At 38.1% G+C, this 13,234-nt stretch overlaps 1 protein-coding gene across 2 annotated transcripts; it reads right to left on the reverse strand.

Moving 5' to 3' along the window:
• Positions 1 to 777: 777 nt before the first annotated feature.
• Positions 778 to 9,722, reverse strand: LOC101156305 (transmembrane anterior posterior transformation protein 1 homolog). 2 transcript variants are annotated; one of them, XM_023957881.1, is made up of 14 exons: positions 9,498 to 9,722; positions 8,618 to 8,748; positions 8,398 to 8,516; positions 7,840 to 8,002; positions 7,602 to 7,737; positions 7,180 to 7,277; positions 7,025 to 7,094; positions 6,766 to 6,846; positions 6,500 to 6,609; positions 5,384 to 5,443; positions 3,816 to 3,884; positions 3,640 to 3,716; positions 3,372 to 3,544; positions 778 to 3,279 (listed from the first exon to the last, which is right to left on the reverse strand). In XM_023957881.1, the coding sequence occupies exons 1-14, from the start codon at positions 9,670 to 9,672 to the stop codon at positions 3,026 to 3,028; spliced, it is 1,716 nt and encodes a 571-aa protein (XP_023813649.1). In that variant the 5' UTR covers positions 9,673 to 9,722; the 3' UTR covers positions 778 to 3,025. The 2 variants fall into 2 exon arrangements, with proteins under 2 accessions (XP_023813649.1, XP_011475168.1); XM_011476866.3 differs by having other exon boundaries at positions 778 to 3,282.
• Positions 9,723 to 13,234: the final 3,512 nt, after the last annotated feature.

Raw genomic sequence — 13,234 nt, forward strand, 5'->3', positions numbered from 1 at the left:
CCACACATTGGACTAGAATGATGGATTTACCATTTTTGGTGCCATCACGTGTTTGCCCGCTGTTATTACTTATAGTAAAATAAATGTACCCCGCCTCCATTCAAATGTTATTTTTCTATATTGATTATTATTGATTTATTTCATTTTGAAACAATTTTAGTATAGTTCGATTACCGATTAACAACTTGCCTCAGACAGATTGATCTGGTAAGAATAGAAATCGATTCATCGATTAATCATCTAGTCTGCAGCATAAAGAGACAAATCCATTGACAAATGCATACAACTCATTCATTAAAAAAAGAACATACTTTTCAGCTTTGGAAAAATAGATTGTCGTTCAATAGAATTTGTCCAAAAGAATCACACGACTTACATGAATATGGTGGGTTATTTTACACAAATATTTTAGAGATGGAAGTTCATTTGAAAGGGCACTGCAGAACAGTGAAATTGGGCAAACAGTTAAAAGAGCATAGTGCAAATTTGAGAAAACTGCTTTAAAACACGAAACATTTGCATTTTTAACCTTCTTAAATAATATGGAACCTACAATAATGCATTTGTTTTATGACGTGAAATGAAACATTATCCAGAAACTGAAAAAAAGTCTGAATTTGAGATGAGAGATTATCTCCTCCACTATAAGGTGTGGAAAGTAAACAGTGTATTTCAGTGTTTCCTCTGACAACACAGTCTACGGAGTCCTTTCAGCATAAAATGAGACCCCTGCTTTCACTCTCAAACACAGAACACGACAATTTCACCAGAAAGAACTACAAAAGAAATTCTTGTTTAATTTTCTTCCACCTTGAGCCTGATGCACCACACAAATGAGCTGTCTATGAAAAATAAAAACATCAAAATGTCTGATTTATACATGTAAACAGAAAAGCCATCAGTACACTACAAATAACTTCACATATCAAGCACACATTCACTTTTATAAAGCATTCATGCTCTTTAAGATTCTCTTTGCACCTGTCCATTTCCCTTTTGAAGAGACAGTCCCTGCTTATTTTTTAACAAGGATGTTTCGTTCTAGCAGAACTTCCATTAACACTTGTTGAACAGTCAACAATTCAAAACTGTGAGGACATTTTCAATAATTTATTAAAATAACAAAAACATCTAAAAGTATTCGTTTTTTAGATCTCAAACTGTTATTTGAATAATGATAGATTTCACTGTTCTTCTCAATTTGGAGAAAACAATTGTTTTAGGCTTTATGTTTTTCTGAAAAATAATGACACTAAACAACAGCAAGCATTATATTATCCCAGTGATTAACAGATTCAACTCAGATTTTAACTATAAATCCGATTTACACATCTAGTGCAGCAGGACCTTCTTTAGCCAGCCAACAAAGAGACCACAACAGCAACTTTTATGAAATCCTCACTTGTTTAAAAGCTCAATTGGTAGAAAAAATGCTACTTTCATAAATTTGAAATAAACACACAGCTTTGCAATCAATTGACATTTCTATCTGCAATGAAAGCCCAGCTATAAACTGAAGAGCAGATTTGCAAAATAATAAATAAAAAGAATAAATCTGTTAATGAAAGATCAGATAAAAATCCTGAAACCGCTGAATATGATGCAATAATTTAGGAATTGTAAAAAACCAACACTTTTTCCAAAGTTTTATGTTTTCTGTCATTATTTTTACTTTAAAATTAAGTACAACAGCACAAATATGCTGCAGATAAAATGTTGGACATTTACAATTCTGCAGACTTGAGGTTCAGACTTCCTGCTGCACATTTTAAATGTTAGAACTATTGATAGTCCTGGAGAGCACATATTTTTGAGACTCCTTGAGTAATGTCCTTGGTGCTAATGTGAACAAAGTGGGGACATCTGGCTAATCTCAGTTAGCTTTAAGACCTTGTGATGGAAGACTAAACACATGAATTGGTGGGACTATCAATGGATGCATTGATTGAAAGTGAGCCAACAAATCCAATTAACAGGCAAGTACTTTTGTGCAAACCCAAAACACAACTTTCTCCTGTACCAACTAGAATTCATTTATTTAAGATCCATTTTGAAATTTGTATTAAATTGACTTTTGGGAAACCAAAAATTAATTTACAAAAACTGGGGGAAAAAAATTAAGAAAAATTGTAAAGACCTTATTTGGGTTTCATTTTCATGTTAAAACTCTGTAAAACCTTAAAACAGACAGAGGCATGTTCTCCTCTTATTACAGTAGGTCGGCTGTTTTCTTGAAAGACTTGTAAAAATGATCCACATTCAAGAGAATGAATACAAGAAAGCAGAACGCTTTAATTTTTGGAACATGATCGGTTTCTATTCCATTAGTGCCTTTACAAAAAAAGGCATTTTCCTCAGAGCTTTGCTGTAAACAATAAACAAAAATAGTTGCTATTATATGGAAAGAGCTCTTAAAAAGGGAATTGGTGAGGGTTCAATAGAATTAAACAGTCCTGCAGTTGAGTGGGATCATTTTACAAAAAACTGTTCATAAGAAAAACTTCCATCTGCAATATTTCCTATTTTTCACACTTCTAAAATAAAAAAGTACAAGTTTTGTTCTTTTGAAACAACTTTTGCTGCAACTACAATTGTGCTTTTGAACACACACACACACACGCACACACATACACACAGTCCAGCTGTAATGCTCAAGAAAAAAAACAAACAATCACATTTAGTTTGTCATCTGCAGTCATCTTTGCATGAAGCTTCTTCTTAACAGGTGTTCCGTGTTCAGACCCAATCTTTGAGTCTGCACGTGTCTTTCAAGGGCGTCCGGGCCGAACCGCAATCGTCTGATCTTACCGCAAATGTAACAGCTTTATGCCTTGGCTGGTATTTGTTTTGATGTCGGTAATAAATAAATAAATAAATAATGACTTGAAGGGTCAGGTGCATAAGAAAGAGTCAGGTCTGTGCATGCTCCATGACCTTCGTCTGATCCCTGGACCCTGCTGCGTTTCCAGGACGCCCCCCCCCCCCCCCCCCCCCCCCCCCCCCCCACAGGTGGCTCCTAAAGCAATTAATCTATCCTGTTGCCACAGATGGTGAATCGGTCAATCTCCAACAAGTCTTTCTTGGGCGTTCTGGGCTTAAGTTCCTCCCCATCGAGTCCCGTGTCTGAGTTTATGATTTTCTCGTCATCCTCTTCATCTGGCGTTGTTAGAAATTTGTCAGAGTCACTTTTGGGTAGGACACAGTTGGCATTTTCTGTTGCATCTGTTGTCTGACAAATGTCTGATGCCTCTGATACGCCTGGTTTTTTCGGCATGGGCTCTGCTGGAGAGAAATTCGAGACACGTTTATCAGCACATGACTATGTAAAAAATTAGTTTTCAGGTGAAAGTAACACAGAGTGAGTGGACAACCTTGCTGTGGTGCCGTTTGACCGTGTTTGCTCCGATGAGCTCTTGAGTTTGCACGGCTGGAGACGGCGGAAGGAGGGGGGTCGAATAATTTTTCTTCCATTTTGGCCGCTTTGACGAATGAACAAGATGTTCCAAGGAGAACAATGCTGTTGAGCACCTTCAGAGTGATCATCCTGCTCACAAAGACACATTCAATCTCATATAACTCCCATTTTTTATTTAAAAAAAAAAAAAAATTGGTACTGGAGCCACAGTGTTCAACAATTACCCCATGTAGAACAGCAGGACACACATAAATGAGAGTGAACCTTGGATCTTTACGGAGCTGGTCACTACTCTGATCAACTGAGAAGGAAACACAAAGAAGTTCTCAGTTTATTCCATGTATGCTGAACATTTGAATCATTGAAATGATCTTGAATGAGACAAACATAAATGACTGACCAGCAAAGCCAAAGGAAGAGGGATGAAGCCCATTCTTCTGGATACTGAGTCACTGTAATCCGTGTAAGCCTGTGGACACATTTCCACATTATGCAGAGCATCAACAAGCAGCATTGTTCTACTTCCAGAACTAATGTGTTCCTAAACAAATTACGCTTTTAATCAAGATCTGACACACAAAAACAAGAGCAGGTGAATTCAACCGGCAGGATAAAATATAGGATCTGGCTGCAGACAAGATGGCGCCTGACATCATCGGACAAAACTTACCCTATCCCTAAACCAAAAGTGTTCAGGATAAAACAACAATCTTTTATTGAAGCTGAAATTGTGAAAACTGTTAGGGGTGCCAGTTAAAATAAAATGTTTTTTAGGATGATGGGGGTACTTCCAGTTCCAGTCCAGAACAGAACCTCTGGTTCTGGCTGTTGATGTCTGCAGCCGGGTCCTCTTTTTTCTGTTTTAAGCATTTACAACACTGATGGGAGCAAACAAGCATGTGGTTTTTTTAATATGTACTGCTACATAAAGACATATTTAATGCAAAAAGGATCTGCGCCTTCATGTGATTTCATTAGACGGTAACAGTCTGATAGATTTTGGGATGTTACTTTCATTTTTACAAACTGTGACTCTAATTGTTCTACTAAGGATACCACTTTGCATGGTAACTGCCGTACCTAAAAATAAAAGACTGATGTTAAAGTCCTGCTCCAATCCTCTTTTGACCTATTGTAAACATGTTCCCAGTGGTCTTTTAATTATGATTAAGCCATTTTTAGGCTAAATTTAAAAAAAAACCCTGTGACATAGTTTTTGCAGAGCGGCAGCAGTTTATCAGAAATTCACCTGAGTGTTGGGGGGCGGGACCATTGGCCGCTGATATCCCACTCTCTCCTGCTAGCTTACGGCCTCTCACAACCTCAAGCTAACATTAGTACTCAAACAAAAACTGCAGGCAATATTGGAGCTACCCAGATGTACGGTTTTTAACCAGATGTCTGCTCAGATGAGGAAAATGACGACGTATGTGGATCTAGACGTCTGCAAGTGGATGCATCAGAATGGAGCTGAGAAGAGACTTGGACTCGCCCGTTTCTGTTTCTACATCACAACTGAGAACGTTTTCCAGCAACATTTTTCATCTGCTCCTGATTCACCGCGATTTGAAGAAAGAAATGCATTTTTTCTTCTTCTTAATTTTCCTTATAAAAGAAAAATGCTACAAGAACATGTTAAAAAAAACACAGTTTTTTGCAGTAAGTGCCAGCCCTATTGCCAACTATAATACAGTGGTTTGGCTGAGTGTAAAATCTAGATTTAACTCCCAAATAAAAAGTTTCAACTTTAAATCACCTGATTAAAACCATCAGAGGTTCACAATCATGCAACAATAAATGTTTTCCTCTCTGTGATCAATTAAGTTAATTCCTTTAGAGTCAGATTTGAACAGTTTCACAAATCAATATTTTACAAGATTATGTGTTTGGTCATGGACGCACAAATACTAAAAGGTTCTTATAAACATCGGTCGGTACATTATTTATCTTAGCAGACACTGAACTTACATTTTTCTGCCGACTGCTGACAAGGTCAAAGGCAAGGCTGGCTCTGTATTCTCCATACACCTATGAAAAGATACCAACAAAGACAAAATAAGAACAATAAGGGAGAATCATTTCTGTAGTTTCCAAGGTTTTAATGCTTTAATATCTCAGCTTTAAGCCTTTTGTTAATTGCTTACGTGAAACTTGATTAATGAAGAGTGAACTTATTAACAAATCATGGTTAAAAAAGAAATTATCTAAATTTGCAAACTGCAGATGACCAGTAAAGGTGGAATAGCCTTGATTTTGCATGATTGTGTTTGACGGTTTAAAGACAAATAACTCCATATTTTCCTAGGAGGTCTTGTTCTTCTACCTAAGCACCAGTGCAGCTCCTTGAGGGAAATTAAAGCTACGCAGAGCTCTTGAAGGAAGGGGTGAAACTAACAGGTGAAATGGCTCATTTGACTCTGCTTCCTGCTCTCTGGTGGGCAGTGTTAAATGTCACGGCTGAGTGGATGGCACAGTGTGTCAGAGACGGACAAAAGGGAATAAATACCAGTTTAACACAAAAGATGTGGGTCAGTGTAATCAAATAGAAACCAAGAAGATACATGCTTTTTTTTTTTTTCTAGAGTAAGCGTTCAGTCAAAGGCATGGTTTTATTAGGGATTACAAGAAAGTATTTTGTCAGAATGTTAAAAAGAAAAGTCTGTTTCATCAGGATGAAATAGAATAGCTTTAGAAATAAAGAAAAATAGGAAGAAACATCACATTAAAGCTGGTCAACATGGCAGAAGGACATTGCTTACACTATATAGTGCTTCTCTATTAATTCCACTTTATTCTTGTTAAAACAAGATGACATAAAGATCAAACAAATGCATCAATGATCCAAACATTACTGTTCTACAATTTTCTCTTTTCTGCAACTTTATTTTTCTGAGAAAAGAGACTGATGTCTATACATCTATACAATAACCAGCTGGGCTCACAGAGGAGGCATGCAGCAAAATTCAAGGTGCCATTTTGTTGAGTTACAAAGCAAATAAGAAGAAACCTGAACAATCCTCTCCTAATCTGCATTCCGCTTTTGCACAGACAGGGACATACGGAACAAGTGCGTAACGGACTCACGTCGGCATTGATGTCATTGAATTTTGTGATGAATGCGTGCTTCACAATGTCCACAGCAACCTCTGAGGTAATCACCATGACCACGTCAGGAAAGAGCACCCACAAGTGGTCTGAAAAGAGACAACAAATGTCAAATAAATTCAGTTTAACAGAATCAAAGTGATGCAGTGGATGCAAATGTCAGACAACGATGGGAATATTGTGGAGTAATGTAGCATTTGAACGTATGTTTATGTCAACTGTTTGCAAAGTCTACTTTACTTTACCGGGGTTCCATGAAAATTGCTCCATGTTTCTCAAACAAACGATGAGCAGAAGAATATAGTTGGTAAACCTCTCCTTTATATCTGTTGGGGAGAAAAAAAAATCCTGGATTAACCTACTTTCTGCTTACTGACGCCGAGTTCAATACCAGAAGTCTACCTCAGATTAAATCCATTTTAGGAGGTTAAGGCAGACGTAGTGAAAGTTTCGCCAGGTTAAAAGGAAAACCTCCTAAAATTCTGTGTATTTATAACCACTCACCACTATTAGACATCTGGAAAAGGTTGTTCTTTTCAAACTTCTTGAACACACTTCCTTTGATTTCCACAAACTGAAAAACAAGACAATATATCCGTTTGATCCTCGCAGCAGGATGCACTTTAACCAGAGCCATTCTGTAGAAGGCTCACACTCACATTGTTTGACATCATTATTGTGAGCAGAGACTTGTTGTGGGAGTTGAAGGCTACATTGAGTGTTGTGGCCTGGACCATGATGAGGATGGCGTGAAGAACTGGATTCACGTATGCTGAGGAAAAGAACACTGCAAGCAGACTAATATCTTTTTTTCCTTTCTAAATAAAATAAAAACAGGTTTTATCTGTAAAAATAAACCGTTTTCATAAAGATTGTTTCATCAAAAATGTTCTCCATTACTACCTTATACTTTTTTTTTTATTTAGATCAGTTTAAAAGCCAAAATTTAAACAACAACCATTCTAAATAAAGTGCACTTAGATGGTTGACTTACTATAATCAATGCTACAAATTAAAGTGTGAGCCTTTTTATCAGCACCTGGTGGTTTCAAATAAGTGACATTTATTTCTGGAAGGATACAGACGTAGAGCACAGCCATGAAGAAGTGAGGAATCACTCCAATGTGGGCTCTCTTCTTCTCTTTGGGCTCTGTGGCCGTCCAGTACAGAGCATCCAAGATGTCTTGGCCAAAGGACGAGAACAAGCGATCTGCCACCTGACAGCAAAACAACGGAGGAATACCAGAGAACAGTTTGCTCAGTCTTTGGAGCGCAGTATCAGTTCATGTGATACAAAGATCAGATAGCCCGTTATGTACCTCCAGCATATTGTAAATGATGTAAAGCTTGATGACAGACTGTCCCCTGATGAGGTGATACATCATAGAGTAATCCACATAGCTCATCATCGAGTAGCACAGCACCATAATAAAACCTTTCAGCACGTCACACACTTGGGCTGGTTGGAGCAAGCGGGAACCTCTGCAACAGAAAGAACGACAAAAAAATGTTACCAAATAACCCCAAAACAATCCATAGAAGAGGTTGAGAAATCTGGTCAAAGTCAGACAGAGCTCTGCTGCCCTCTAGTGGATAAAAGTCAGATTTATTTCAGCCTAAAAATTATACAGCAGAGAAATCTGTTAAATTTAATTTTTACATTGTTATAAATAAATATAATATTTTATTAATCATATAATGGTTAAGTGAGTTTTTAACTATTCACAACAAACAAATTTTCTGCAAGGTAAAGTAAATGAAGTAATACAGGTCTCATGCAGTGCTCTACAAATTTGAGTTATTACAAGTTATTACTTTAAAACTACAAGTTTTGTGTACAGTTCTTCTACAACAGATGATGATGCAGAAACACATACCTGAGGCCACAGCATGGCACAGTGAAGAGCCGAAGCAGAGCAAGGATCACTCTCAAGGGCAACAGAGTGAACACGTAGAGAAAGGTGTCCAAACAGAGGAAGAAGCCAAAAATCATCAGCTACACAAAGACACCCGGGAAAAACAAGAAAATAGTCATTGATTTTTCTGCTACAGCTGTTTCTTTTCATTTGCCTGAACTCCGTTTGTCACCACGCTCACCTTCTCCAGCTCCTTCGGGATGCGGAGGCAGGTGTACACCCTCTCCCTGCGCTCTGTGTATTTGGCCTCATTATGCTCGAGGAAGTAGCCCCTGTTTAGTTCTGTTGTTATAAACCGTCCAAGAGACAAGTCTGGAAGCACAAAACAAAAGTATTACAACAACAACAAAAAAGGGGGAATCTTGTTCTCTCTGTAATCTTTACGAAATAACGGTGAAATTATTGACCACCATTGATCTTTTTAATATAGTTTCTCGGATTTTCTGTGAACTTTCTACAGATTAGGGTCTTTTAACCAGGTGTGCAACATTGCAAGGCTTATGGGTAATTGTGTTTATAGAAAAACATCCGCAGTAAATGGACAAATAACCTTTGCAATGACTAACAAAGGGGAGAGTTTTAATAGCCATCCTTTGGTCTCCTTTACTCTCAACGCTATAGTGATGTGTGCAAGCGTTATTGTCGCCCATGTACAATACAAAGGCAGGGTCAAGCATTGTCTCCCATTGCGCATGCGTACAAACCAGCAGGGCTAGTTCTGAGAGAATCACTTTGTGACTGGCTTTGTGATTCAGCCGAGCTGTTTTAAAAGCATTCAGGAACGGCGTTGTAAACTACAATATGGTGCACGTGACGCAGTGCGTCCCTAGGGTCCCTATAGGCGACTTTCATGTTCCAACGTTTTTGTCACAAACAGTAACTAATCGAGAGCAGATTTAAGAAGAGTTAATAGAGCTGCAAGGGTTCCGCTCAGTGTAAATAACTTAATACGACGTAGGACTTCGTCTTTAGGAAGCCGTTTATTCGAATTACTAAAAATTATAACCAGAAAAGCAGCAAGCTAGCTTTGTAAACACAGGGACTGTGACTCCACCACTCACCTGACAGGTTGCCGTTCTTGCTCTTGCCGCCGTCACCCTTTTCCTTGTGCCCCAGCGTCTCGGCAGGTCCTTCTCTCTCCGTGTTCGGTTCCGTTTTCAAACCTTGTCGGTCCTTTCCACCGCCCTCCTTTTCTTTCTCTTCTCCTAACAGCGGAGTCGACGGCGAATCCGCCATTTTTGCCAAAGATGTATCAGCTGCTGGCTGGGAAACTGCGTCACGTGAGGGGACGTCATCCCGTGGTGTAGTTACGCCAGGGGCGGAACAAGGAACTTTTAACCCTTGTGCTGTCCTAGGCACTTTAACATTGGGAGTTGGGTCATCTAGACCCACTAGACAGTGCTCTGAACCTTTTTTCTTCAATGATTTGTGATCTTCACTGGTGTCCATGGATTACATGAAATCTTTCCACCTTTATCCACCTTTGTCATGGTAGGGAGAACACGTCAAAGTAAGGGGGGGTCATCTAAGATAGCACAAGGGTTAACTGGGGCGGTGGGGTGGCTCATTGAAGAAGTCACCTCACACAAAATGAGGACCGTAGGAATATAGACTTTAATAAAACGATAATAAAAAAATGAATGTTAAAAACACATTTTAGAACTGAAATGCACAACTTGTGAGGTTTCTTTTCTTTTTTTATGTTTCTTATCTGGTTTTAGATGTGCATGAAAGACTGCATGAAAAGCAGCACAAAGCTGTACCCTTTAATTAATCACAATTATAAATGCAAACAATTATTTTTACTTTTTCATTTAGGAATTACACTGGTCCTCATGTTCAGCTTTTAACATCTAACTTGCTAACCTCTGCAGAAAACATGTTGTGCTGCAAAGTTCTCTGCTTTAAGGCCCGTTCACACCGGAATGAATTTCGCCGGCGATTTTCGCCGACGTTTAACGCCCGTGACTAAACAAAGGGCACCAATGTGAGTGTGCACACCGACGCGAAAAAACGGCACGCGTCAAAGCGTCAAAAAAAACAAAAACGCCTTGGGTTCGTTTTTTTTTTTTGACGCGTCGCTTCGAAATTTATTCGACCAATGAGAATGGCGCTTTTGCACACGTGTCTGGAGCTTCTGAAGTTACAGTAAAACACAACTTGGGGGCGCTCAAACACAAAACTGCCTTGCTGAGCACACATACAAGTGAAGAAGACAGACGCCAAGTAGCGTCTACGCTGCCGCGAAGAAATAATGACGGACATTTTAAAATATCCCCGAACCAAGCACCAGTTGGAGCTACTGGTGCTTGAAATATTCATGTTTTCTTTGTATTTTTCTGACAAGCGCGTAAATACTTGCTCTCTTCTTCTGAGTGAAAAGCGACTTTAAGAAGCGTAAAGTTGCGCAGCGCCACCTTGTGTACAGGAGTATTTGTGTTTACATTAAGCGCCATCTAATGTTAGGGAATAAAATTGCATGTTCGCTCGGCTCATCGTCAGCGAAAATCGCCTGGGTGTGAACACAAAAAACGTGGCGAAAAACGCTGGCGAATAACGCCTGGCGAACATTCGTCCCGGTGTGTACGGGCCTTTAGACAGTCACTTTGGACTTTAAAGACATTGGAGCTGTCTCAACAAATATTAAGCATTTGTCCAGTTACTTGCTTAAAAGGTTTAGCTTCACAAAGACAGACGTGATCAATGGAAAGGAAATGTGTCCAACTTTTAGACCAAAAATGTAAAAATATTATCACACCTATCCAAGTTAAGTTACATTTTTCTGTTTTCAAACCTAGATTGTGGGTCTGTGAACAAAATGTTGCAGGATAAATAAATATTATTGTTTTTATTGTATCATTTAGCAAATAATCTATTTAGCAAATAAATAAAACTGCCCCAAATAAAGCATGTTATTGTTTTTAAATTTGTCTTAGTAGTAGCCACGTTTTACATCCTAACTAAACTAATTTGCTCAGACACAATACAAGATGAAACATGTGCAAATCATCTGATATGAGTTGGTTTGAATACTGTTTGTTTATTTTGGCTGGGATAAAAAGACCCAAAATTGTTGTATAAAGGGTTGCTGAGTTACAAATTTGAGTTAATTCATTTGGTTTGAGGATTTTTAAACTTTCATCCTCATCATTTTCACACGCCCTTGTTAAAACTTTGGAAAATTTCAAGCATGAGAAAAATAAATGTGAAATGTGTGGGATTTTTCTTTTTCTCTTCAAAAGGGCCACATTTGTTTAGATCGTGTATGTTACCTACCTGATTTTGTTGTGGTCTAAGAACAATGGTCAGCTGGGAGCAAGTTACCAACGGCCGTACTGTCCTACTTAAGACGGATTTTTGGGGATTTAGTATGTATAGTTTTACTTTTTAGTTGGCAAGCACAGATATAGGAATTATGACTTTTATTGAGGATTTAACAAGAGTTTTGCACTTGCAACCATCCACAGACTGTAGATCCTCCTTGCTCTGGGGTGGTCACCCTGTTGTAGGATGGGATTTCGTTCTTCGGTTAGCATATACCAGCTATAAGGAAATGACTAAATGCCACCTTTGAGTGTTCATTCCAGAATGTAATTATTCACAGACCAAATACATCTTCAAATTTTTATTGTGCTTTCCTTCAACATTGAGGTTTTTTTTTTTATTTAGTGTGAGAGAGCCCATAAACCACCCCAAACCATTATACTGTCCCCACCAAATGCTGTTATTCCTTAAATCAGGGGTTTGCAACCTGTGACTGCGGAGCCACATGTGGCTCCTTTTATTAACTCTGTTGTGGCTCTTTGTCTTTGAAGAAAAATGCTAATAATTTGAATAAATAAGGAGTTCATAGTTTTAGGTCATTTGTTTTTGTTAACTAAGCTCTGTCATTTATGTTTAGATTTTTATCAGATAAATGAAAGTGAAATATGAAATAAATCTATTATTATTAGAATAAGCCCAAAGTGCATTTTCTTATCTTCTGCCGAACAGTTATCTAGTTGCTGTTCAGAGGGAAAGTCCTTACATATTTGTATTTACACATATAGATTAAAAAAATAATGATTCTACACCAATGTTTATATTTACAGCAAAAGGAGAAAAAGGGTGAAGACACACCAAGGCTGTATTAATAGAAAACACCTAGTTTGATTTTCTTGGATTTTTATTTTAAGTAAATCTGCTGCAGCAGGAGTATAGGGGCCAAAATGTAGTTTCTTTGCACATTTCCTTTTTTACTTTGTAGTTTTGCATGTTTCATCTTTTTTGATTAGTTAAAGCGTGACACCTGGGTGAAAGGTTAGATGAGCACCCGCTCACCTGCACACTGGATGGAGGAGGAGAGGAGAGCTTGGGCTCTTTATCTCTGTTGACCTTTTATGCAACCATTTGGTCAACCACGTTCATCATCTGTACAAAGTCAACTCAATATTTTGTCCCTGATTTTCTGTTAGTAAAAATAAACACCCAAGACAACAGAATGGACTGTATTGTATTAATAAGACAGAAGTGTCAAAGTCACATCGACAAGGAGAATCGTATTTGACACAGGGAGTGTTGTATTTGGAAAGGGACTTATTTGTTCTTCTGTCAAAAATAAAAGAAGGTGAAATAATTATATATAGAAAAACATGACACAAAAAAAATTCAGTGTGTGTTCATTTTTAAAAAGCTACATTTTAAAAATGAACAACTTAATAGCCACATTCTTTTTTTTTCTAAACATTGAGGTGGAACTTGGCGGCTCTCCCAGTGTTTTTAGGTCAGTAAGAAAGTGTACCCAATGGCTCTTTTAGCG

Source organism: Oryzias latipes, chromosome 1 (assembly GCF_002234675.1).
Source record: "Oryzias latipes chromosome 1, ASM223467v1".
NCBI lineage: Eukaryota > Metazoa > Chordata > Actinopteri > Beloniformes > Adrianichthyidae > Oryzias > Oryzias latipes.